At 57.6% G+C, this 24,412-nt stretch overlaps 1 protein-coding gene and 1 long non-coding RNA gene across 10 annotated transcripts in view; one reads left to right on the forward strand and one right to left on the reverse strand.

Moving 5' to 3' along the window:
* Positions 1 to 24,412, reverse strand: part of PLEKHG5 (pleckstrin homology and RhoGEF domain containing G5) — a 45,150-nt gene that overhangs the window by 6,580 nt on the left and 14,158 nt on the right. For 2 of the 9 annotated variants that reach the window (XM_074334160.2, XM_074334158.2), the window contains exons 2-8: positions 18,314 to 18,390; positions 3,481 to 3,610; positions 2,413 to 2,515; positions 1,950 to 2,010; positions 1,514 to 1,605; positions 911 to 1,047; positions 499 to 644 (exon numbers count right to left, since the gene is read on the reverse strand). In XM_074334160.2, the coding sequence (XP_074190261.2) occupies positions 499 to 644; positions 911 to 1,047; positions 1,514 to 1,605; positions 1,950 to 2,010; positions 2,413 to 2,515; positions 3,481 to 3,610; positions 18,314 to 18,390 (746 nt within the window). Of the gene's footprint in view, positions 1 to 498; positions 645 to 910; positions 1,048 to 1,513; positions 1,606 to 1,949; positions 2,011 to 2,412; positions 2,516 to 3,480; positions 3,611 to 8,693; positions 8,918 to 12,987; positions 13,131 to 18,313; positions 18,391 to 18,868; positions 19,036 to 19,283; positions 19,433 to 24,412 lie in introns of those variants that run through there. The other 7 variants (XM_074334166.2, XM_074334164.2, XM_088790075.1 and 4 more) reach the window with 7 other exon arrangements.
* Positions 19,567 to 23,341, forward strand: LOC141572057 (uncharacterized). The gene is made up of 2 exons (XR_012497088.2): positions 19,567 to 19,779; positions 23,019 to 23,341. It is a non-coding gene; the product is annotated as an uncharacterized LOC141572057 (long non-coding RNA).

A 24,412-nucleotide genomic window follows, 5' to 3' on the forward strand; every position in this document is an offset into this window, starting at 1 on the left:
TGCAGCCTGCCCTGGGAGGCCACCTCTCCTGAGAACCACACGTGCTCTGGGGGCTAGGAGATTCAGACACAGATACACCCAGGCCACCGCCCAGCCCCAAGCACAAAGCAGGTGGGGAGAAACACAGTCACACACACACACACACACACACACTCAGAATCACTTAGAAGCACAGCTCCCAGTGGATCCCCAACACACACTCATGCTCACAGCCAGTGACACACAGTCTCACTCCCCACACAACATCTGCTTAGACACACACACACACACACACACACATACACACTCACTCACTCCCTGGGCACTAGCAGATTCTCGGAGACAAGACCCATCACCTTGGGGTACAGTTAAATCCAGAGAGGGCCCCCTTTTCTCAGAGCCAGCTCCGTTTTCCAGAAGGGGAGATCAAAGCGCCAAGAGGGAACAATGAGGGCCCAGCTGACCGCCCCTCTGAGATCCCTTCGGATCCCCAGCCCTGACACAGCCCCTCCTTCTCACCAGGATGTCCAGGCTCTCACGGCGACTCTGGGGGTCCACACGCTCCAGGGCAGGGGGCCCGGTCCCAGCTGGCCGCAGGATTGGCAGACTCAGGGACTTGGAGTCCTTCACTCCCTGCTCCACCTTCCCCTCATCCCCCGGCTTGGCTGGGGTGGTGTTAGGGGGCAAGGAGAGGTCCTCAACACCAGGACCAGTGTAAAAGGGCGCCCCAGTCCTCTTCTCCCCCAACGACCCAAACCAAGGCCTAGCTGCTCTCTCCCGAAGCCCCACCCTGCCAGCACTGCCACCACCTCCCAGACACCAAAGACACCTGTATGGTAATGAGCCTGCTCAGGGCTATGGCCAGTAGGAACCTGAGCCTGGAAAGAAGCACCTACTCCAGAAGGCCCGGCCTGCCCAGCCAGCTGCTCACCTTTGACCCGCAGGTAGTGGCCACCAAACCTGTAGGCTTCGAAGGTGAGGGACAGGGGCGTGTTGGACTGGTCCAGGTAGATATCCACTTTGCCCAGTGCGATGCCCTTCCTTTCAAATATGGGCAACAGAACCTCCCTGCCCCAGGACAGGAGATGTGTCTGTTGGGGAGCAGTCACACGAAACCCCATCCTATCTACAACCCCAGCTCCATCCCGCCTTCCCAGTGGAAAAGGGAGACACCCACGGAATCACACACAGGTATGTGCTCACACACACACCTGTCCACAGAGATGTACACACTCCTGCACATGTCTACACACAAGCCACCATGCCCATGCCCTTCGCATTTACATCTGCACAGTAGGGCTGACACTGTCCTAGGCTCTGCCACACCCAGGGACAGGGCCATGTGTCCAGGGTTGGAACACATAACTAGGTGCACAGGCTCTGACATGTTTCCTTCCACTGGTGTGAGCACCACGTGTGTGGGTCTGCCCACAGGTGGGGGACACGCTCATAGGCCACCACACACACAGTCATATATGCAGAAGGCCGAACCCGCCCCCAACCCACTTCTGCACTCGGGCCCACCAAGCCCTACCCCAGTGACTTCTTCTTCATGGCTGGTACGATCTCGGTCTCAATATCCACATTCAGGTCAAATTTTAGGGTGAAGCACTCCTTGCTTGGGTCCTGAGAGGACATGGGTCTCAGCTTCTGCACCCCTTGTCCCCCACCCTCCACACCCCAGGGTCCAGGATGGGAACCCCAGCAGGATGTGAATGCAGGAACTCCCCAGCCCACCTCTGTCCCCGGGAGACCCCCAGAGTCCCTCCTGCCTGAGGGAGGAGCTCCTGGAGAACCCTAAAACTAGCCAGGCTGGGCTGCAGGGCAGGGTGGACACGGAGGGACACACCAGGCCCCATGTCTGGTCCTCGAGTTCAGAGCAGACAGGCCCAGCCTTGGGGATGGAAAGGAAAGGGCCCGGGAGGGGCAGAGGCTGTCCGATCCCCTCTGCCAGCCTGGGGGCTCCTTACATCTGTGTGTCTTCTCCTGGCTTTCTTCTTGGAGAGTTTCAGGCCTGTGCTTTTCCGGTCTCTGCAGGGTAGCCAGGGAGGGTAGAGGTTGGAGGTGTGGTGGGTCCTCACCACAGTGGGATGTGAGTGAGTCCTGGCTGGCTGCCCGCCCCACACTCACCCCAGTTGAGAAGATAACTCAGATGCCTGCCCTCAGGCAGGCCAGGGCCCACGAGGGGCTGTGCGCCCTCTGGTGGCCAATACAGGAGTCACACCCAATGGTACCTAGTCAGGTGGCTTCCGATCCCAGAGGCCAGGGAGGCTGGCTCAGGCTAGGTGGCCTTTTCCAAGAACAAGGCAGCCACAGACACAGGGAGAGGTCTCCAGTCAGTCCTTCTGAAGCCTCTGGTCCCTGGATCTCTGATCTGAGACCCAGCCTTGGGACCCCTCAGGTGTCTGCTCTGCCCACCTACCCCTCACCTACCCTTTGCCATCCATAGAGCTTTCCTCCTCCTCCTCCAAGTCCACTGCAGGGCTGGTGCGTGGGGGGCATGACCGAGTGGACACGTTCCGGGCCAGGACGGAACCTTTGGAGTAAAGTGGGAGTGGGGTTGTGCCTGCTCCCTCCCTGGCCTTCCAACATGGTCAGCTCTAGAGGGACGAGTGCCTGCTACCCATCCTGGGGTCCCCCCTCCCCTTTGGTTAGCTAGGGCCCTTGGTTCTGTGAGGAGAGGGGCTCAGTCATTGCTTATCATCTATTTACCCCCAGACTCAAAAAGACACAAGAGCTCGGAGCTGACACTGCTAGTAATGCCCCGCTCCTGATGTAAATGCACCTGCGGCCTCAGTTTCCCCTTCCACGAGGAATAAGGAAGCCAGCCTCTGGAACTGTTGCACGAAGGGACCAAAGTCCATGGCTCTTTCTCTCAAGCCTCCCCTCCCCCACCTATGACCATACCCAAAGTTCCAGGGGGCCCTGGCAGAGAGGGAGAGTCCTTTTGTGCTTCTGACCAGCTAAGAAAGGAGACAAAGGGTTGGCATTTCTCGCCAGGCCCGGTTGTCTGTAAGCCGCCCTAGCACAGCCAGTTGGCGGTGGGCCTGGGCCAGGTCTCTATTCAGCAGGAGGGGTTTCTTGTTTCCTGCTACAAGTTCCTCTGACCTGTCCACTCCTGCCCCACTCCCACCCCCGCTGCCTCTACTCCTGCCCAGAAGTCCCCTGCCCTGAGGACACAAATAAAGGGGCTGTCTCCATGCTGGCCCTGGTCCCGGGGCAGGGCCGCTGTGGGAGGCGCAGACCCTGCACCTGGTGGACAGGCCCGCTCTGGAGTCGGGGCACAGTCCCCAGCCTTTTCTCTGGTTAAAAAACTTGTGGAACAAAAGGGACTGAAACGTACTTGGGTTTCATCATTTACAGTCGACTCTTGTCCTTCTGATGGCCCTGTCACGGTTCCAGCAGTTACGAAGACACTGTGCCCCCAGACAAGGAGTCTGGAGCTACCCTGGGAACTCTAGGGACCAGGCCGGACACCCCCCCCCCCCCCCCCGTGCTCACCTTGGGGGGGCAGGTCAAAGCGGACGTGCCCATCATAATGCATGGCGCTGTGGAACTTGCTGTCACAGGCCTCGCAGAGGTTGAGGGGTCCGCGGCGGTGCAGCTGCTGGCACTCGGCGTGGTGGCATACCTGTGTGGCGAAGGATGGGAAGGTGCCCATGCAGTTGCTTGGTGACATGGTCCCAGATCTACCATTTCGCCCAGTCCTACGCTCTCCCCTATCACCACGGGTGACTTTCCCATCTTCTCCGTACCCCAGCCTCCCGCAGCTCACCCCTAACACTGCCCTGCCGATTCTGCTTCCTACAGCAATTTTCTAGGGAAATGAGAGACATCAGAAGATGACGGTCCCTGAGCTCCCACCACATCACCCACCTGCCCAGGTGGAGGGGCTTGGCCCTGCTCCGACCCGAGGCCAGCCTTCCCAGACCCACACCCCTCCAGCAAGGTGGGGGACACCGCTCCGCCTTTGTGCCTCTCCACTGGATCACTCCCACTGTCACACCAACACGTCATCGCCCCATCACCAGCTACCTCTCCTTCCTTTTACAGCCGAACTCCAGAAAACAGGTCCCCACACTCACCACTTCCCAGTTCTCTCCTGTCATTCTTATCTTTCCTGACCTTTTCTTTAAAAATATTTCAAACCTACAGAAAGTTATGACTAGTGCAATGATAGTCACACACTCTTACAGCTCCCCAATCGTTCACATTTGGCTACCCTGGCTTTCTCGGCCCTTTTTTCATTACCCATCTCCCCGGTGCAAAAATTATGGTATTGTCTAGGAGCCATGAGTGTCCGCCTACAAAACCCAGTACAGATGTCACACCCTGGAAACTGATATACAGTCCACCTAGGGTCACGTCTGCATTTTCCCGATTGTCTAAATAATGTCCTTTATAGATTTCTTTCCCCATCCATACAGGATCCAACCAGTTTGCACACATGCATTTGGTTGTATCTATTTATTCCTTTAAGAATAAATTACCCAATACTTTTTCTTTTTTTCCTTCTATGGTCTTTCATGACATGGAGATTTCTGAAGTGTCCAAGCCAGTGGTCTGGCAGAAATCCCCTCCAAGTGGATTTATCTGGAGGAAGGACCTCGGGCAGTTTTAGGCTGAGCATTTGGGCAGGGACACGTGACAACTGACTGTCCTCAGTACGCCCACCACGCCAGATCATTGGGGGGACCTTGCTGTCCTTTGTAAAGTCCCTTTTCCTCTTTGCAATGAATAAGTCATCTGTGGGGTGATGCTGAGATATCCTGTTCCCAGCAATGTCACACTCGGGGGCTTTAGCATTCGTTCAAGACTTTGGCCTAAATCAATTATTACTACGATGCTTGACCTGGAGAGTTTCTGATTCTCCCAGTCTCTCTTACACCCTCTCCCATTAAGTTTTTGCCCCCTCTCCATCACACCAAACTCACTCTTCTAGGTCCCCAATGACCCCCATGTTTTTAAGTCCATTCATCCCCTCTCACAGGACCCAGTATTTGACTCTGGTGGTCTCTTTGAAACCGTTTCTTCCTCGGTCCCCATGACCCATGTTCCGCAGGTTCTCCGTCACCTCCCACCCCAGCTGTGGAGCCCTTCTCACTTTTCTCTACCTCCACCCTCTGGGGACTCAGCCAGTCTCATGACATGAAACACCTTCCCCATGCTGAGGACTCCCAATCTCCAGGACCTCACGCAGGGTGCTGGACTGTCCTCCATTCTCCCAATTCTAACAAGCATCTCAAACTTAAAACGTCTGCACACAAGCTCCTGACTTCTCTATGTGGCTCCGTCCACTGCAATTAATCCAATGCCTTCTAGTCATGTGGTGTTATGGATTGAATTGTGTCCCTCAAAGACAGGTGAAGTCCTACGTCCCAGCACCTGAGAATGTGACCTTATTTGGAAATCGGGTCAGAGCAGATGTCATTAGTTAAGATGAGGCCACACTGGAGTCTGTGATCATCGAGTGTAGAGTGTGGCGCTGTCATATGACTAGTGTCCGAATAAGACAAGAGACAGGGACATGGAGACACAGGGAGAAAACCATATGACGACAGAGGCAGCCATGACTGGAGTGACGCATCTACAAGCCAAGGAACGCCAACGCCAACGGGCCACCAAAAGCTGGGAGAGGCAGGAAGGCTCCTCCCACAGAGCCTTCAGAGGGAGCACAGCCCTGCAGACACTTGGAGCTCAGACTTCTGGCCTCCAGAACTGGGAGACAATAAACTTCAGCCCCCTCTAAAGCCACCCAGTTGGTGTTAATTTGTTTCGGCAGCAGCCTCAGGGAAACAATTACATTAGGCCAAAAGCCTTGGGGTCAGCTTTGATCTTTCTGTTACACCCCCACCCAGTCAGTCTGAAAATTCTGTTGGCTCCACCTTTAATATCTGTAGCTCAACCTGGCCACACTCTCCAGCCCAGCACTGCCCCTTGGCCCCAGCGGGGATTTCCTGTCTCCCGCTTCCACCCTTGCCTCCAGTCTGTTGTCTTTGACACCAGAGTGGACTCTCTTCAGACAGGAAGCACACATACGGTTCGAACCGTGTGTCCTGCAAATCGGGCCTGGCCGGACCATCAGCTCCGATGCGTCCTTTGGAGCAAAACTTAATGTAAGACCCAGTCTTATTTTATATATTATATTCATTATATTATATATTCTATTTACATATTATATTATATTATATTATATTATATTATATTATATTATATTATATTTATTATATTGTAAGACCGGTCTTATAGTAAAATAATACCAGGTCTTATATTAATTTTTACTCCAAAAGATGCATTAGAGCTGATGATCCGGCCAGGTCTTATTTGCGGGGCAACACGGTACTCACAACCCTACAGTGGCTTTCCCTGTCACTCTGAGTATGGTGACCTCATGGGCCTCCTGTCCTGCATTCCATCCTGGCTCCCTTTGCTCCTGGCTCCCTTTGCTCCCGGCACTGGCCTGCGGGCTGTTCTCTGGCATACCGCTGAGCCTTGGCTCTGCTAGTCTGTTGGCCTGAAGTGCTTTTCCCCAGATACTGAAATGACCAGCTCCCTCCCTTCTTGCAGGCCTTTACTCCAAAGTCACCTTCTCTCCTTCCAAGGTTTCAGCTCCTCCATGCTCCCCTCCCCTGTGCCCCCTTTCTTTCTTTGGCACTTTCCACCATCTAACATCTGTGAATTTCACCTGTCCCCCCCCCCCACACTTTGGCAGGCCTGAAAGGACAGCGACTCACTGCCCTATCTCCAGTCCTATTCACTCAATAAATACTTGATTCTTAGTTAGGGCAATGAAGGGTTGCTGAAGTTTTTGGCTGGGGAGAACTCAATCAGAGATTTTCAAGATGACAGGCAGGGTGAGGAAGGCCTGCACAGCAGAGAACATGACTGAAGGGAGGAGGAAGCCGAAAGGGTCTGATCCCCACTTATAATGTGGTCACCCGTGTGCCTGGGGTTGCCCTAAGGGCTCCTCACCCCAGGAAGGTCCCTATTTTACAGAAGAAAAAAGTGAAGCTCAGAGAGGTTAAGTAACTTGTCTAAGGTCACACAGACAGTGCAGCTGGGATCAAACCCAGCATGTGTAGCTCCAGATCCCAGATTTTCACCACATTCACATCATCTCTTGGGGGGCTGAGAAGGGGTAGTGGAATGGGGGAGGAGGGCCTCGGGTTAGGTGGGGGTTATGGAGACAAGAGGAAATCAGTCATAGTTTGATGTTTTGGCTCTTGTGTCTCTCCACTCCTCCATCAGGCGGGGTCAGACTGAAGAGGCCACTTGCTCTAGGGGGGCTAGGCCCCAGGCAGGCAGCTGTGGACATTATGACCCAGATTCCCGATGGCAGCCTGAGTGCCAGGCGCCCCCCTCTTTCCACACCCTTTTCAAGTTGTCTTCAACGGTGTTCTCAGGCCTGAGGCAGGGGTGGGGGCCTCCCTTCAACCAGAGCAGCTGTTTCTGTCTACTTAAAGAAAGTGTAAAAATTGCTCTCCTCAGCCTAGACTCTGCCCGCCTCCACCTTGAGTGCCCCAGGGCACTGCTGACAGAGGGGCTGGCTCTGCAGATTCTTGGACAACCCCCCGCCCCCCCAGCTGCAAGCATCTTCTCTTGACAATGAATCTGGGGAAGGCACCTGCCCTACTTCAGCCCTTCTTCCCAGGAGCCCCACAGTCTGCCAGCTCTGTAGCCCTCTTGCCCTCTGAGTCCAGCCTGGCAGTGAACTTGGCACAGGTACCCCCTCTGACCCCTCCCAGGCCTCTCAAGATTTCTCTGACAGTTTCATTTGCTGGTGCCAGGCTTGGCACTGGGTGGTAGGGCTGCAGACCTACCAGTTACCAAGGCCCTGGCCTCGTAGTGGGTGGAGGGTGACATGGCAGGACATGCTAGATTATAGGGGTCCTGTGGAGGGTCTCTGGGAACCTTCCAGCCCAAGTACCTGATTCTGGGCCACAATCTTGTTTTTACACCAATACAATATAGAGATGGCAGCTCCACTGGGAGGCTGTGGCTAAGTGGGCAGAGTCCCCTTGCACTGTGTGCTTCTCCACCCCTTCTCCAACCTCTATTGCCAAACCACAGGGTCTCCGACAGCCCCCTCCAGAGGCGGGAGTCTCCCCAGCACTAAAGCGGGGTAGCCCATTTCAACTTCTTTCAGACCCAGGTGCCCGCTGCCCCCCTTTTTGCTGTCCACCATGCCAACCCTCCAAGGATAGCGGGGGAGGGGCAGCAGAGTCCAGAGACCAAAGTTCCCAGGACTCGACCCAAAGAAAGGAGAGCCCACTAGATGGTACAGCCAGGTCACACTGCCACTCCAAAGGCAGCCAGTGGAGTAGAACTTGACAAATACAGAAGGGGCCCTTTGGGGAGCAGGGTCAAGGCCACTTCCCAGGGGATGGGGCACTAGAAGTGGCTTCCTCCCCACACCCAAGAACTAGGGCTGGAGGCAGGAGTAGGAGGCGTGTAGCAGGGCCTGGGCAGAGGAAGGAAAGGGGGAGGGGTAGCCAAGGGCAGGGCCTGGGACCCACAGGTGTGTCCCAAGGTCCTAAGGCAGCCTCAGACACAAAAGACCTAGTAGGTGGGTGGACCACCTCCACCACCTGGCCCCCTTGATGGCGGGGTGGGGTAAACATCTCAGGGCCCCAGGCCCCGTGGTGTGCCGGGCGCTGAGCAGGGAGCTCGGCCCCCGCGTGCCCCATCCCCACCTGGTTGCCCCCGCCCCGTACCTGGCCTTTCGCGTCGCGGGTGCAACCCCTGGCCCAGCAGGGCGCGGAGTACCGGGAGGGCATCCCGAGGCCAGGCCTGGAGGCCGCGCGGCGCCCGGAGACGCCGGGGCCCGTCCCCATGGCGGCCGGAGGAAGCGGCGGTCTGCGCCGCCAGCCGGACAAAGCGCGGAGCCCCGCTTCCTGCCATTGTGCTGCCGCGCCCGCCAGGCCCAGAGCCGGGACCCTGGGGGGGCGGGGGAGCCGAGAACACCCGCCCCGCCCGCCCGCTGGTCCCGGCCCCGCCTCTGCCAGTCCCGAGCCTCCGAGTTGATCCCCAGGCCCCACCCTGGCGCCAAGGTTTCCCGCTCAGAGTGTACCCCCGGACCTACTCCTACTGGGGGAGCTCCCTGGTGGCAGAAGAGGGGGGACCAGGACAGGGACTCATCCACCTCGGGTCCTTGGATCTCGCTCTCTCTCCAGCCCGAGGACACCCCTCTCTGTTGTGACCTTCAACTTTTCCCGCTCAGCCATACATCCGGTGCTCAGAGGTCCTCCTGATTGTCATTGAGCACCACCCCACAGCCCCGAGACCCCCCCTCGGAGCCTGAGCCCGGGACCCTCTCCCACACACACACACACACACACACTGCCCAGGCCAGTACTGGAGGCCGAGGAGCCAGGTGACCACGGGGGAGGCAGCAGGGGGAAGGCAGGTGCGCTGGGCGAAAGGGCAGAGAGGGTAGTCCTTTGGGAACCCCCAGGAGTGGGGTGACACCAGTCAGGAAATCCCCGCTTTCCCTAAGGTCCCTGCTGCTCCAGCTGGGTGCATCTGCGTGCCCCACCGCCAGGGAGCGCTCATCGAAGCCCGAGGGGACGCCCACCAGGATGGGGTGTGGTGCTGGGGTCACCACTGTAGGGTGTCAAACCTCTTTTACACTCACTCATTCCTGGGAGGTGAAGGTGGGCACTATTATCCCTGTTCATTGTGTGGGGGATAAAGTGACGTAAAACGTCCACAGGCAGGGCTGGAACCCAGGCTTCTGACTCAGAGATTCTGGAATGGCCTCCCTGGGACACTCCTCAGTACCCATTGAGTGAGGGGAACATGCTGTCATCAGCCCACCCATCCCTTAAACAGCTACTCTGCAATCTGCTTCCACTGGGAAAGAGGGCGGTGGCAGCGGGGTCTCTGAAGATGATTCTGAGGAGGGCAGCAGTTTCTTAGGGCCCAAGAGGTTCCCTACCCCCAGAGCCTGAGTGATTCACTGTCCACACCACAGCAGCTCTTTTAAAAACTAAAACCCGATCATGTCACCCTCACCACCCTGAAAATTCTCCAGTGGCTTAGAATAAAATCCCAGCATGGTCTGGCTCCTACCTCGCCTCCACGCAGGTCCCCCAGGGTGGTTCATCATGCTGGCTTCCTTGCTCCCTACCACTCACCCAGCTCAGCGCCTGCAAGTCTGTGTTCTCTCTGGAACACCGTGTGCCCCTGATCTTCCAACGGCTGGCACTGGGCCCCAACCTAAATGCTACCTCCCCACGGAGGCCTTCATCCTCCTCTCAAAATAAATAGTCCCTTACCTTCCACTCTCAAATCTCTTAAATTGAATTCTTTCCTCCTAAGCATGTATTTCCACCTGAAGTTATTTTACCTCTTTGTTCACTTCTCATTGTCACTCTTCCTGCTAGAATAACCTCTCCAGAGGCCAGGGGCCTTGGCTGTTGGCCCACATTGCGTCCTCAACACTTAGAACAGTCCTGGCACACAGTAGGTGCTCAGGGTAGACAATTAATAGATGATAACTAGATTTAAAAAGGCAGAGGGAGGGTCTTCATGCCAGAGAAGGCCACTGGGGCAGGGGAGGTCTCAGCCAGGATGTTCCTTCCTGCTGCCAATGGTCAACAAAACTTTCCCCACTGACTGACCACAAGTTCTCTCCTTCCTCCTGGCATCCATGACCTTGGACCTGCTCACCTGAGCAGGTCAGTTTCTACCTCAAATTTTGGTGGTCTGACTCAGGCCCCTTGCCCCTGCTGTCATCCCACAGGCTGACAGCTGAGCCTTCCCAAGTGCCAGTCTGTGCTGGCAAATCCTGTTTACTCTTCTCCAAGATCTGAAGGAGGTGATACTGTTACTATTCCCATTTAACAGACAAAGAAACCGAGGCCCGGAAAGGTTAAGTGACTTGCCCCAAAGTCACCAGCTGGTAAGTGGGGAAACAGACCAGTGCCCATGTCTTAGGCACAGGGTGGCATGTGTTACATGAAGGCTGGCTAAGTGGCGATTGGAGCAGCAGGGCCTTGAGGTCCACCCCCTTGGGAACAGGGCAGATTCCAAAGCAGCTTAGAGGGATCCCACTGGCCTGGGGTAACCAGGTCGCATCAAATGGAGACCACCGGGGCTGGGCCAGGGCAGATCACTGGGGGTCACCTGAGTGACCAGGCCCTGGCCATCTCTAAGTCATGCTGCTGCTTGGGTCCTCTAAGCCGGGGCCCTGCTGCCCCAGGGCCAAGAGAGCAGAGTCAAGGCGCCTGCAGGGTTAGGGAGGGAAGGAGGGCCCGCCTCTGCAGCAGGAGAGGGAGGAGCCCTCAGCAGCTTCCTGGTCCTCACCTCCTCTCTACGGGACAGAGCTGAAATAGTCCACGTGCTATAGCAGGCCCAAGAGGTCCCGGTCCCTGACTCCCTGGAGAAGGCGCCCCTCCCCAGCCCAGCCCCAGCTCATGAGTCAGGACCAGCTTGTTGAAACTGATATCCAGAAACCAGAGGCTGGGGCTGATGAATAATGGAGTCTCCAAGGCAGGAGTCCCCCTCGCATTCCCACCACCACCACCTCTCCAGCCCCTGAAAAGCAGAGGCCTGGGGGCATCCCCACCCCCACAACGGTTGGAGCCCCCTCCTAGTTTGTGGTGAGAGAAGGAGCCCCCTGTGTAGGAGAGACAGCAGGTCTGGGGCAAGGTCTGGGACCAGCTCCATGCTCCGCCCGCAGCAAACAGGCCTGGACTCAGGAGTTAGGGCTCCCTGGCCGGAGAGACACCCCTGCCCAAGGGCTTCCCACCTGGGCTAAATTCCCCTGGGAGCCTACGGGCCCCAAGGCCCCATCTGGCACCTTGGAAATCCAGGGGTGGAGGCTGCATGCGTGGGCAGGTCGGCCAGGGCCGGGCCAGTTCTGCCAGGCTGCTCTCCTTCCCACCGGCCCACCCAGCTCCTCCCTTCCCCTGGGCCTGAGCCTCACCCCTTGTCCTTTGGGTTCTGGGGCCCACCTGGAGGCAGAGGCTGTCCTACAGCCCTGTCCTGGGCAGATGGCAGGAATATAGAGAAGCTGTCCACAGGCCAGTCCCACTGCACAGGCCCCAGACACCAGCAAGGCCCTTCCTCCCCAGGGAGCAGTCCGGCTGGGACCCAGTGCTAGGGAGACAGGGAGACACTGTGGTCCATGAATGTCTCCTGCCCTGTCCCTATACAAATGTGCCTGACCCTGGAGGCCAGGACCCCAGCATTGCAGACAGCGTCTTTTCCTGGCACATCTTTCTCCAGCACCAGATAGAAGCCTCCTAGGGAGGGAATGGGGGAGAGGACGTGTGCCTGGCCTGCAAAACACCTGCTTCTAGGGCCCACCTACCTCTGCCCTTAGCCACTTGTGCAAAGGGGGCACTGGCCAGTTCTGTAGAATTTTCTATCTAGGGGTGGCTGCTGGGTCCTAATGTGTGCCTGGACCCTGGCCAAGGGGCGGAGGAACAGTAAAATTTGTCTAGAGCCCCCACTCCCCAAACCTGGGGAAGGTTACTGGAGAACATGGAGAACCCAGGGCCCCCGTCTCCATTTCCTCGCCTTTGATCAAGGCCCAGGGCCTCCTCTCCTGGGTTCCAACGTGCTCCGCCTCTCCCCTCCCATCTCCCCCCTCCACTGCCTGAGGCACAGACTATCGCGCCCCCTGCCGGCCTCGAGAGGACTTTCTCCCTGGGACCGACTCTCGGACGCTCAGATGGGGCAGGGTCCCCGAAGCCTCCTAACCACCCCGTGCCAAGTTCTTTCCAGGCAACAAACCTCACAGCAGGGCTCCTCACAGCCGTATCCCGGAGCCGACTCTCCCCTAGAGTCACTGGGGCGGGGACGGGCGCTTGGGCCATTCCACACTCAAGTAAATGGAGGTAGAGCCACTGGCACACATCCATACCCACTCGCGGGCCTGGGATTGCGTGGGACTTTCTACTCCAGGTCCGTCCAGTAATTTTAGGGGGAGTCTTAGCGCCCAGACCCACCCCCATCCAGACTCCAGCCCTGTCTGAACCCCAGGTTCCCAGTGAGACTCACCTAGGGACAGGGGTTTCCTCCCTTGTGGCTGGGGCTGGGGCCAAGACTGCCAAAGCCCCGAGGGGCGCGCTGGGCGAGGGGTCCCGAAGCCGCCGGGCCGGGCGGGCTCCGTCGATCTGCGCCCGCTGGGGGCGCCGGCTGTAGGGGAATTACGGTAGGCCCGCGCGGGCGCTACCACCTGGGCGGGCTGGGATGTACCATCCGTGCGCCTGGCTGGGCTGGGGGAGCGCCGGGTTTCCGGGAAGGGCCGGGTGGCAGATCCAGCTGCCCTTCGTGTGGCAAGAAGCCCGGCCGGCGCTGGGGGGGAGGAGGGGTATAATCTAGGGTCCAGGCTGTGGGGGGTCGGGGGGGTATTACTGTCCCCGAGGGGGCTGGCCCTTTACAGATCTCCGGAAAGTTCAAAGTCCCTAGTCTTTAACCTGGGTTTGAAGACAGGAGCTCGCCAGTCCTTGGCGAGGCCCCACGGCGGAAGCTTCCTTGGCCCGTGAGAGGGGCACTGGGGGTCCAGGCAGAGGGTCCGAGCCCGCCCTAGGAATCGCCCCAAGCCAGGCTGGCTTCCGCTCCATTGTAAATGGCTGGATTCTGAACTGCACCCCCACGGTGCCTGAGGAACGGGTCTGCCTGTCTCTGTGCCCCCTCTTTTTTCCTGGCTCATGCATGGCATGGGAAAAAGGGGTCCATTCTACTCTTTGGTGGCTCCCAGCTTCCCTCTCCCAGCAGCTGGAGATTAGAGCTAGGAACTGTGGGGTGCAGGGAGAATGTGGGACACAGGGGTCCCAGGGAGAAGGCAGGCAACATCGCCCCAAGCACACGGCCCTTTTCCCTTGAGGTGAGTGTGGTGACCTCTGCTACATCTTGGGCCAGAGACCTAGGGGACCTCGGTTCAGGCCCACCTGCATTTTCCCAGTTATAGACCACTTGCCTCAGGTCCCACACCAGGCCCAGGCCTCCAGGCCACCGGAACCCCTCCTAGCAGGTACTGCCCTCCTTGGGTCTGGTTCACACCAGGGCAGCTCATTCTGGCCAGGTCACATCACATGTGCTGCGTACTCTCTCTGCCTCTTGGGCCAGGCACCCCAGGCCTTCACACACACACACACACACACACACACACACACACACACACGCCCCCGATGCCCCCCCCCACAACTACTTAGTCAAAGTCCGAGTTCCACTTGCACAGCTTCTCTGGTCCTGCCCCTTGCTCCAGCTGCAGACTGGACTGCCACCTGTCTACAGCGGACCAGCATCTAAAAAGCCCAGTTACCGCCTGAGATCCCCAGAATCTGGCCCTTTCTGGAGGGAACCTCTTATCCTCAGAGCACAGCCCAGGAGAATAGGTGACTCCCTCTCCCATTATTCACTACATCCTGCCCATTCTTCCTCCACAGGGATCTCAGATCCACCCCTTCCTCTGCCCGTGTCCACTGGTCTTCATCTGAGTACTCCTCCCCTAGACACACACACACACACACACACGCATCCCTGCCACCTCACAGCCATTGTTAAACTGAAAGGGAACTCTGAAGTCAGCAAAGCCAACCTCCACTCTCTCTGCTTGAATACTCCCAGGCAAGGGGTGCTCCCCAGCTATAGATCAGGGAGCAGCTTCAGCTGGTGCAAATTCTTGCCCATACTGAACCAAAACTCACCTCCCTGCCAGGGCCCTTGGGAGCCATGCAGAGAAAGTTCCTTTCCTCTTGACAGCTCCTTAGATAGGGGAGGCCTTCAGGACAGACAGACCTGGTTTGACCTGCCTTGGCAAGTCATTTCACCTCCCTGCTTCTCAGTGTCCTGTCTCTCAAATGGAGATGGGGTGGTCTCTACTGCAAAGCAGGGGTGTGAGGACTAGCTGAGGCCCCTGTGGTGAAGCCCTAAAGCAGGACCTGGCAGACAGTAGGTGCTCAGTAAATGGCTGCTAGAACCATTACCTTTGTGTATGATGCCCTGAGAGGCCCATCTCCAGGATAAATACCCTCAAGACTTCTGTCCCCTCAAATGTGGTAGCACAGTGGTGGCCCTTAGGGTCCATGTCCCCTTGTGACCTAGGGGGCCTGGAACAGACTGACCAGAGCGCCCAGCTCAATGGGGCCCAGACACAGTCTGGCTGGTGGTTCCCTAGCAGGAGGGCAGGGACCCCCTCCACATCATCTCGGACCCTCATGAGGGACGGAACGTACACTTCCCCACAGACTCCAAGAGCTCCATCTGCCCTGGAAACAGGACAGATGTACCATAAATATGTGTCTGTTGGGCGGGGTTGGCTGGGGTCTGGGATGGAACCCTGGGCGGTCTCCGATCTCACAGAGGGGGAGGAGGGTACGCCCAAAGCCTGGGGCTCTCTCCCCTCCATGGTGGATGAACATGTAGTCACAGCTAGCATTCTCTTGAACACCTACAGCGTGCCAGTCTGTGCCAAGCATTCGCATACAAGCCCTCTTTTAATCTCATCCAGATGAGGAAACTGAGGCTCAGAGAGGTGTAGTGACTTGCCCAGGCTCATGCAGCTGGAAAGGGTTGGGCTTTGCCCCTGGAGCTCACAGGTGTGGGCTTCTCTACACTTTTTCATCTTGGGGTCTCTGAGGCAGACAGCCGAGAGTCCTCACTTGACTGGGTGCTCCCCATCTAGCTCTGTCCCCCTCTCCCCATCCTCCAGGCCCTCCCTGCTCACTCAGCTTTCTTTCTTCTTAATACCTCGTTCCTCAGGATGCAAGTGACCTCCTCCAGGAAGCTTGTCCTGGTTACCACCCCCACCCCTCGTCTGAACTCCAGGGGCAGGAGGTAGGGGTGGGGTGGCTGATTCATCTCAGAAGCACCCAGTGCCCAGAGAGGTTCAAAAAAAACCTCAAGGGTGGGCCCAGAAGTGGAAGGGTCCAGCCCTGTTGATAAATGGCCCTGCCCCAGGGAAGCCTGGGGGCCAGTTTGGCAAAGCCAAGTCCTCACTTCCCTCCTCCTCCTCCCAGCTGGGCAAGATTGTCAGCTCCAGGAAGGCAAGACCTTTGTTTCCTGGACATCACCAGGGTCTAGAACTGGGCCTGCCATGGCAGATGCTTAAAGCTGATTTGGTGAATGAATGACTAATGGCATGTCCGTCAAAAAGCTAACATGTCCTGCTAGCCGTTCCTAGAACGGCTGGAGAGGAGACGAAGAACAAGGCTCTTGATCTCACTCTAGGCCAAGCTTTGCCAGTTATGCTGTGTGTTGTGGGCAAGTTCTTTCCCCTCTCTGAGCCTCAGTTTCCTTACATGTCATGTAGGAATGATAATGCTTTTCTCCTGAGGTTCTCAAGAGGGTTCAGTGAGGGCTTAGCCCCTCACCAGGCACATAAGTGTGTTCGGTCAGTGGTGGCTGTCATCATCAACAAGGATATTCTTTGTTCTGCTCTCTCACCAAACCTGGGTGTCATTCACCTCCTCTCACCCTCTCCTCCAGCCAGCTCATCCCCTTGGCAAGACCTGCCTACCACCCCTTCTTTCCTGCCTCTGCACTCCTGCCTATGGCAGTTCCCCCTTCCTGGACCACCCTCGCCTTCTGCTCTGCCTACCCATGTTTTCACTTCCACCAGAGACGCCCTTCTCCAGGATGTCCTCCCTGACCAGCGGTCCTCCCTCTGATCACTCAGGTATCCCAGTAACTGAAGTGAGTCGGTGCCATTCCCAAAGTGCGCCCTGCCAGTTACCGTACTTGGGCTCTCTCCCTGCAGGCTGAGCAACATCTGGCTGCTGATACCAATGTCAGCCAGACAGGCCAGGGCTAGAGGTAGGACCTGGGTGCTGCAGTGGACCTACGCTTGCTTTGAAACCCGTTCTCATCCCACAGGCCTCAGCTCTGCACAGTCCAGGCCCTCCCACTCCTGCCCCTGCCTGCAGCAGCTTGGGGGCCTGCCTCAGGAGCAGCTGGCTGCCCACAGGAGGCGCTGGGACAGTGTGGCCTGGCCCCACTTTGCCACCCCTCAGGATCAGGCAGAGGCCCTGAAGATTTGCAGGCCCCTGGCAGGTTGTATAGTGGGGGTAATGAGGTCAGTTGTTGCCAGGAGCCCCTATCTGGGGGGGAGGCAACCAGCCAACACCAGAGCCCCAATGCCAGGCACCATCCGTGCCAGCAGATTGTGTCTGAATCACAGCCACCCCCTTGCCTGGTGACCACGGCAACTGGAAGCCTCCCCCTTCTCTCCCCACCCCCAGAACAGTCCTCCATGTTCCCTCTAACTGTTCCTTCTAACTGTGGTCTTCCTGTGCAGAATATATGCGTGTGTCTGGGGGGAGGAGGATGGTAGGGGGAGCTGGGGGTGGGTGGGATGCATTTTTAATCCACAGCTGGCAGGGCTGAGCTACACAGTGTGAAGAACACAGGCTGTGGCATTATACAGATCTGGGCTCTGGGTTCAAACCCCACCTTCACCATATCCTAGCGGTATATCCCTGGGTGAGCCACTACCTCTGTGAGCCTCAGTTTCCCCATCTATAAATGGGAATATTGATAGGATAGATCTCAGAAGGTGAGAAGGAGGAGACACTGAGTCCTCAGAGCCTGAGCCTGACACAGAAAGTTGTGGCAGTTATTACCATTGTCACTCAAATGTGTGCTGGGAGGAGCTGAACAAGGGTTCAAACCCTGCCTCGATCTCTCTTGAGCTGTGGGGCCTCAGCCAAGTCACAGGAACTCTCTGAACCTTGGTATCTTCATCAGGAAAACAGGGCGATGATGCCTTCCCAGCAGAGCCCCCACAAGCAGCGCATAAGGCACAGAAGGTGCGTGGTGCATGGCACGTGGCACGAAGCCCGCAGCCCCGCGTGTCACAAGCAGAAGTGCCGTGTCGCTATTGATCATTATTCCTCTTGTTCGGCCTCATTCCCAGCTCCCAAGCCCTGGCACTCCAGAATGTTTGTCAGCACCAGGGCCACAATCACTGTGCCAAAGACCCAAAGTGTCCCTGATCCATGCCCAAGCCTAGTGTCGTAGGAAGGGTGCCGGCTGGCCCTGGAACAGAACCTTGTGGGGGGCGCCCTGTCCCTTGCGGAGTCTCAGCTTCCTCATCCATAACATGGGGCCACTTGTCACCTCAGGGCTGCTGCAAGGACTGCAGTGCAGAAAAGGGCTTTGGGACATCCCTGCGTCCCCTGCCTTTGCAGAGGTCCCCCCACTTTGCTGCTCCAGACAGCGCCAGGGGCTGACCCTCTGCCTCTGAACCCAGCCACCCAGGGGCCCTATCTACCCCTGAACCCAGATGGCACTGTGGCTGAGCCAGCTGCACCTTTGCCAGGCCTCTGGATATCTGTGCCTTGATAGAGAGGGCAGTTAGACCCCTGAGCTCTGAGGTTCCTACCTTGGCTGCCCGCCCCTTGTCCATGCAGTCAGGGTTCTGACAGCGTAGTCCCTTCTCCTCGGCCAGGCTCCCGTCGTCTGCAGAGGAGAGGAGCAGAAGGTTATCAGTTGGGTGGGGCCCAGGGAAGGGTGCGCCCCAGGCAGGGGCACCCAGCCTCCCCCAGGGCCCCAGTAGCCTCCCCACCAGAGGATGGGTGGGGCCAGCTCCTCAAACCTCCCTTCAAAGGAGGTCAGTGTCCCTTTCTCTTTTAAATGCCAACTTATCTACACGGGAATCTGTTTGCAGAGCCCTTTTCTTGTTGCTGTTCCCCAGGGAAATTGTCCAGATTCTACGGGGAGAAACCGTCTTTGGAAATAAGCTGCTCCCTCCCTCGGTCCCACAAGTCTGGGGGGTGGGTGGCTCAGTGAACTTGTCGGGCCCCTGATTCCTGGGGGACCCTGCAGGAGTGCTGGGGACACGGGGACTCCAGAGGTCCAAGATCCTTCCTCTCCCGGCCCTACACATCACTGCCCCCCTGTATGGACGCCCCTCAAAGGCCTAGGTGGTCCCTCTTACCCTCTGTCCATTTTTGACCCAGAATTTGACCCACTCCAAGCTGCCTCTTTCTGGGGTGCAACAGTGGAGGGGGCAGGGAAGGGGCAAAGAGGCTGTCCGCCCCAGCCAGCATGTAGGGCCGGGGAAGGGGTGCTATTGCTGCCGGTCCCAACTTGGGGGCAGAGTTTGGACCCCCGCCGCCCTGATTCTGCGGCCCGCGTCCACCTCCCACTTCGGTCAGGCCTTCCCCAGAGGAGAGGAAGGACCGAGCCCCCTCCGCGGAGAAGGAGCGGGCTCTGTCCTCTCCGCTCCCCCGCGGCCCGCCCGCGGCGCCCCCCCACCTCCCGCCCGCCCCTTCCCCGCGCTGGCACCGAGGCGGCCCGGCCCGCGGGCCTTGCTTGACGGGGTACGGCCGGGGGGGCCCCCCCGCACTCACCCATGGAGCAGGCGCCGGGCGGCCGGGTACGCGAGTAGGGTGGGGGGCGCCGTGGGCCCGCCCGGGGGAACACGAAGGCGGCGGGGGAGGCCAGGGGCGCAGGCAGAGGCCTGAGCGCGACAGCCGCGAGACCCTCAGCGGCGGGAGGCGGGGCGGGGCAGGTGGGCGGCGGGCGGAGCGGGACCGCGAGCGCCCCGCCTGCGGGGGGCCGGACTTCGCTGCCGGCGCCCCGCCCCGCCCCCCGCCAGGCGGCTGCTGGGAGCGCGCTCGACCCCCTACCTCGACGCTTCCCCCCAAATGTGGTGGGTGTGACCAAAGGCTGTCCCTTCGCTCTGACTCCCTCGGCCGCCCAGCCACCTCTAATGGAGACAAACACCTCTGTTTCTGATGTGGTAGGAGACGTTTTCTCAACCTCCTAGAAAGCGGGAATGAAGACATTTTAGACAACTTTGCTATTTCTCTTGGTCCAAATGGTGCCATCTAATTGGAAATGCAGGTTAGGACAGCTCCCTGCGCCTTTCATCTCCCACCCGTAGCAGATCCCTCCCCCCCCATGTCGAAAGGCTGTCGTGGGGGTAAGGGCTCTATTCATGGGAGTGGGCTAGGTGGCTGCTGTTGTGTTGTCATTTCTGTGTTGCTTAGCATTTTAAAAACTTTATGGAAGTATAAATAAGTACAGAAAAGTGCAGCTATTATGAGTCCATAGTTCATAAAATGTATTTTCACAACACAACTAGCACTCAGATGGAGAAGCGGGGCATCACCAGGCCCCCTGTTGAAATGCCCCCCTTGGGGGCTGCCAGCCACTCCCCACAAGCGTGGGGGGTCCTAACTTCTAACTGCATAGATTAGTTCTGCTTGGTCTTGTATTTTCCATCAGTGGCATCGTACTAGGACAGCATTTTAGTGGTCGCAAGACAATTTGCATTACAGAAACAGAACCTGGGGAGATGACCAAGACTCCCCCAAGGGGCAGAGGTCTCCTGAGCCCGCCTAGACCCCATTTCACCTGAAGGTTGGTGCTGGAGATGCTGTGTCTATGAGACCCAGATATGGAAGATCCAGTGTGCAGCAGGGCCTGGATTCCTCTCCCGGAGACTCCCCAGCCCCTTCCCCACGGCCTCTCAGTCAGAGTAGAATGCCTGTTTTCCTGTACTGATCCCTTACAGGCCGGCTCTGGGGTGTCACAGGTGACCAGAACCCAGTCCCTGTCCTCAAGGAGTCTTGGCAGAGGGAACTGTGGTGGGTCCTAGGCCTTCTGGCTCTCTGGATTCCCTCAGCAAACACACACTGAGGGTCCCCTGAAGGCCCACCATGTATCAAGCCTGGGCCGAGGCACTGGAGACACATCAGTGACCCTGTCAAGCCTTGGAGAGCTCACTGTGGGGCCTGGCAAGCAGTGCGGCCCTTTGGAGGGTAGCACATCTGCAGCACAGTGGGGAGGGGCTCTTGGGGTCGAAGCTGAGTCTGGGAGCCTCTGCACACAGGGCTCCCAAGGTGTCCTGAGGCTTCCGGGCTGAGAGGGAGCAATGAATGGCACAGTGTCCCTCAGCCTCCTCTGTGTGCAGTGTGAACCTGGGGGCTCTGACGTCATTCTTAGGCCCCTCAGGCGGGTACAGCCTCAGTCAGTTCACAGAATAGCACAGTTCTGAGTTCCCTCTCGGAATCTCAGCTTCCTCGCTGTCCAAAGGCATCTGTCCTGCCTGTAGCCGGAAGCAGGGGCAGCTGAGGGGGGAGATGGCCTGATGGGGACCCTCCAGGGTCCCTGGGGTCAGCAGTCCTGCTGGCCCTACCCCAGCCCTGCTGACTGAGGCTGGGGTGTGTGGCAGGGTTCTCCACCACAACCCCAGCAGCCCCCTCTGCCATCCGGGTTTCCACGGGGTCCTGGGCTCTCAGCCAGCTTTAGGGGGTTCCCATGCACCCTGCCAGGGGCTTCTCACACTCAACCAGACAAGGTCTGATGCTGTTGTCTTTAGGTCTCTGGGTTCTCTCAGCTCTGGGCCCAGGGTCAGGTCCTAATGCCCCCAAGACTTCTGGGTTCTGGCTCTTCATTCTGCGGGCTCTGGGCTCCTTCCTCCAGCAGGGGTTCTGGAACTGCCTTCCCACTTTCTAGGTCCCGCCATGACTGCTCCAGGCCACAGCTGCTGCAGGGCCAGACTATACCGCACAGCCACCATGAGGTTATTGGTGTGTGGCTTCTGGGGTTCTTCCAGCATGGGGGTTCTACCTGGCTAACCTCTCTGCCCTCTAACCCTGAGTTTCAGCTCCCTCAAGGTGCTCAGTCTGCTTTCTAGACACCCCTCTCTGGACCTCTTGGTGCCAGCTCCCCTGGGATCTAGCTTTCTGTACACTCTGTGCTAAAGCGGCAACCTCCTGGATCCTATAGATGTGCTTCCCAGAGACTCCAAACACAGGAAAATTGGTGAGGACCCTGGCAGCTCTCAGTGCCCGGAGAGAGGCCTTGGAGAGAGGCCTCTGGGGACTGGGGAGGGCTCACACACAGGGACGTCTCCCACCGCAGGCCTGCCATGAGCTCCCTTCTAGGCAAGCTGCCCAGCTACAGCCCTGCAGAAAGGATGGTTGGGGGACATGTTGTACCAGGTGATGACATACCCTAGGCATAGTTGATTTGGTCAGAGGTGGCACATTAGATTCGTTCTCTTCAGAACTTGAATTGAGATAGGCAACTCCTACTGGGCCCTGGAGCACTGAGATCATGGAAAGTCAGTCTGAGTGGGTACAGAGCCCCGGGGTGATTGGGGAACAAGAACGAGGGGACCCACAGAAGCAACTGGTCAGTGCAGAGGGCCCTAGAGCAAAGAGGGAGGGGAGAAGGTGGCTCTGTACCTGCCCTAGCTCTGCCCGAGGTCCCCACCTCCTATAGCACCCGCTCTGACTTGAGTTAACCTAAGCCAGTGTCTGGCTGCTCAGCCTCAGCCAGACCCCAGGTTCAGGCGACCCGGAACTTGCCACCACCTCCAGGGTGCCAGAGGCTGTCTCCCTGGGTCTGAAACAGCGCAGGTGTGCCCTCCTGGTTCCTCAGCTCCCACCGTCCTGGGGAAAGCCAGGCCCCCCCCCGCCAGGCAGACAAGCCCCACGCCAGCTGTCCCCCCCACCCTCTATCTTAGTCACAGGATGCTTATGCCTCTCCCTCCACATGATCTCTACCACAACTGGCCGACAGGGCGCCTGGGCAGAAGCCGGCCTGCAGACATGTTTGGTTTGGCTGAGCACAATGCTTCAAAAGAATTTGAGTCAGTTGCCAACTTTGAAAAGTCAGATTTCACATAAAAATCCAGATTTCTGGCTTCTCTGGACAAACCAGAAGAGACTGGCAGCTCTGGAGCCGTAGTCCTGATGGCTCTAGTTTCTCAGCTGTGTCTGCCTTACCCTGGCACACACCCTTCCACTCTCCACAGTCCCCATCATGCCCGAGCGCCTCACACCAGCCCCCGTACCCGGTTACTCACCGCGTCCCCAGGAGGGAACTCAACTTCTGACATCGGCCAGCCCTTCCTGGCTCTGTCCCCCCGACGCCGGCCACCTCCTCCATCTTGCCATCCATTAACATCCTGCCAGCTCTCCAAGGCCCAAGTCAAATGCAGCAAACTCTGCAAGGCCCGTCTATCTCAACATATGCAGATGAATCTCTCTCCCCTCACCCCGTCTTGATCGCACTGTCCTGGGAGGGACCTTTGAATTGACCTATTACTTTTCACCTGTCTTCCCCACCAGGTTGCTCCAGGAACACTGCCCGATGCCACAGCCCTGCCTTACATGGGTTCTCCATACGTGGTTTCATTTCACAGCCTGACCCTCTGCAACATCATCCAATCCCAAATGGCAGCCACTGGCCACTATCGCTACGGAGCACATGCAGTGAGGCCAGCCCAGATGGAGACGGCTGTATACACACTGACTTTTAAGACTTAGCGCAAAAGCAAGAAAAAAGAACAGAACGTAAAATCTTATTGATGACTCTTTACATAGATTACATGTTAAAGTGGTAATGTTTGGAATTATACATTGGGTTAAATAAAATACATTATTAAAGTTAATTTCACCTGCTTGTTGTTGTTTTTTAATGTGGTTACTAGAGAATTTTAAATGACACAATCTATTTTGATGAATAAATGAACCTATCTATTGGATAGTACTGTTCTAAACAACGGTGAGATGGAAGTATAATCATTGTACCATTTCACAGAAGAGGAAACTGAGGCTTAGAGGGTTGAACACCTTGCCCAAGATCATGCCACCAGCGAGCGATGAGGCTGGGACTTGATCCCAGGTCCATAAGGTTCCAAGTCTATGCTCCTAACAATGAGGCTACACTGCCCCCACAATGCCCCCAAGAGCCTGGCATAGTTAGGTGCTTGGCACACATGAATTGATCCCCTCATTGCTACATAAGTGCCTCCTTGCCCAGCTGGCCCCAGGCTGACACAAATGTACAAGAAACCACCCTTGTTGTCATTCCTCAGGGATCCACTCACCTGTGAGTCCCCCTGCCATGAACCCTTTTGCCCTAAGAAGGCAGAGCTCCCTGCCCACCATCTCCCAACGCCCAGCCTGGCCATGCAAAGGCTGCCACTCCCAGGAAGCATCTGTGGCCTTAAATGTCCCCTCCTACACTAACCCGGCCCTCCTGGGAGCGCGTCCATGCTTGGGCAGCTGCCGCAGGCTGTGCGAGGGCTGGGCCCCTCACCAGGGCAGCCTGCAGAAGGGCAAAGTTTGGCCCATACCTGGCCAAGAGCCAGAGGGGCATGTTCTGGGCTAACGGCTGGCCCCAGGAACCACCCACCTGTCCCTACCCTGGACACTGCTCAGAGCATCACAGGTGGCCTGGGAAAGAAACGTGGTCCCCTTCCCAAAGGCCCATGGGGCATCTCGGGGTAGGGCTGTCAGGTGGGGAGAAAGGACCATGGACCATGGCCTCTGAAGCTGTCCCTGCTGCAGACCAGAACCACCACTGGCATAGTCCCCTGAGGCCTGGACACCCCAACACTCGCCCTGCCCACCCGCAGCCGTCAGGCGCAAGAAGAGGTGGGAGGACACAATTCAGAATTCCTTCCTGGGGCCACAGAAACTGTCCACACAGTTCCTGCCTGCAGGCCTGGAGCCAGCTG

This window comes from Rhinolophus sinicus, chromosome 14, assembly GCF_057876585.1.
Source record: "Rhinolophus sinicus isolate RSI-liver-muscle chromosome 14, RSI-T2T, whole genome shotgun sequence".
Classification (NCBI taxonomy): domain Eukaryota; kingdom Metazoa; phylum Chordata; class Mammalia; order Chiroptera; family Rhinolophidae; genus Rhinolophus; species Rhinolophus sinicus.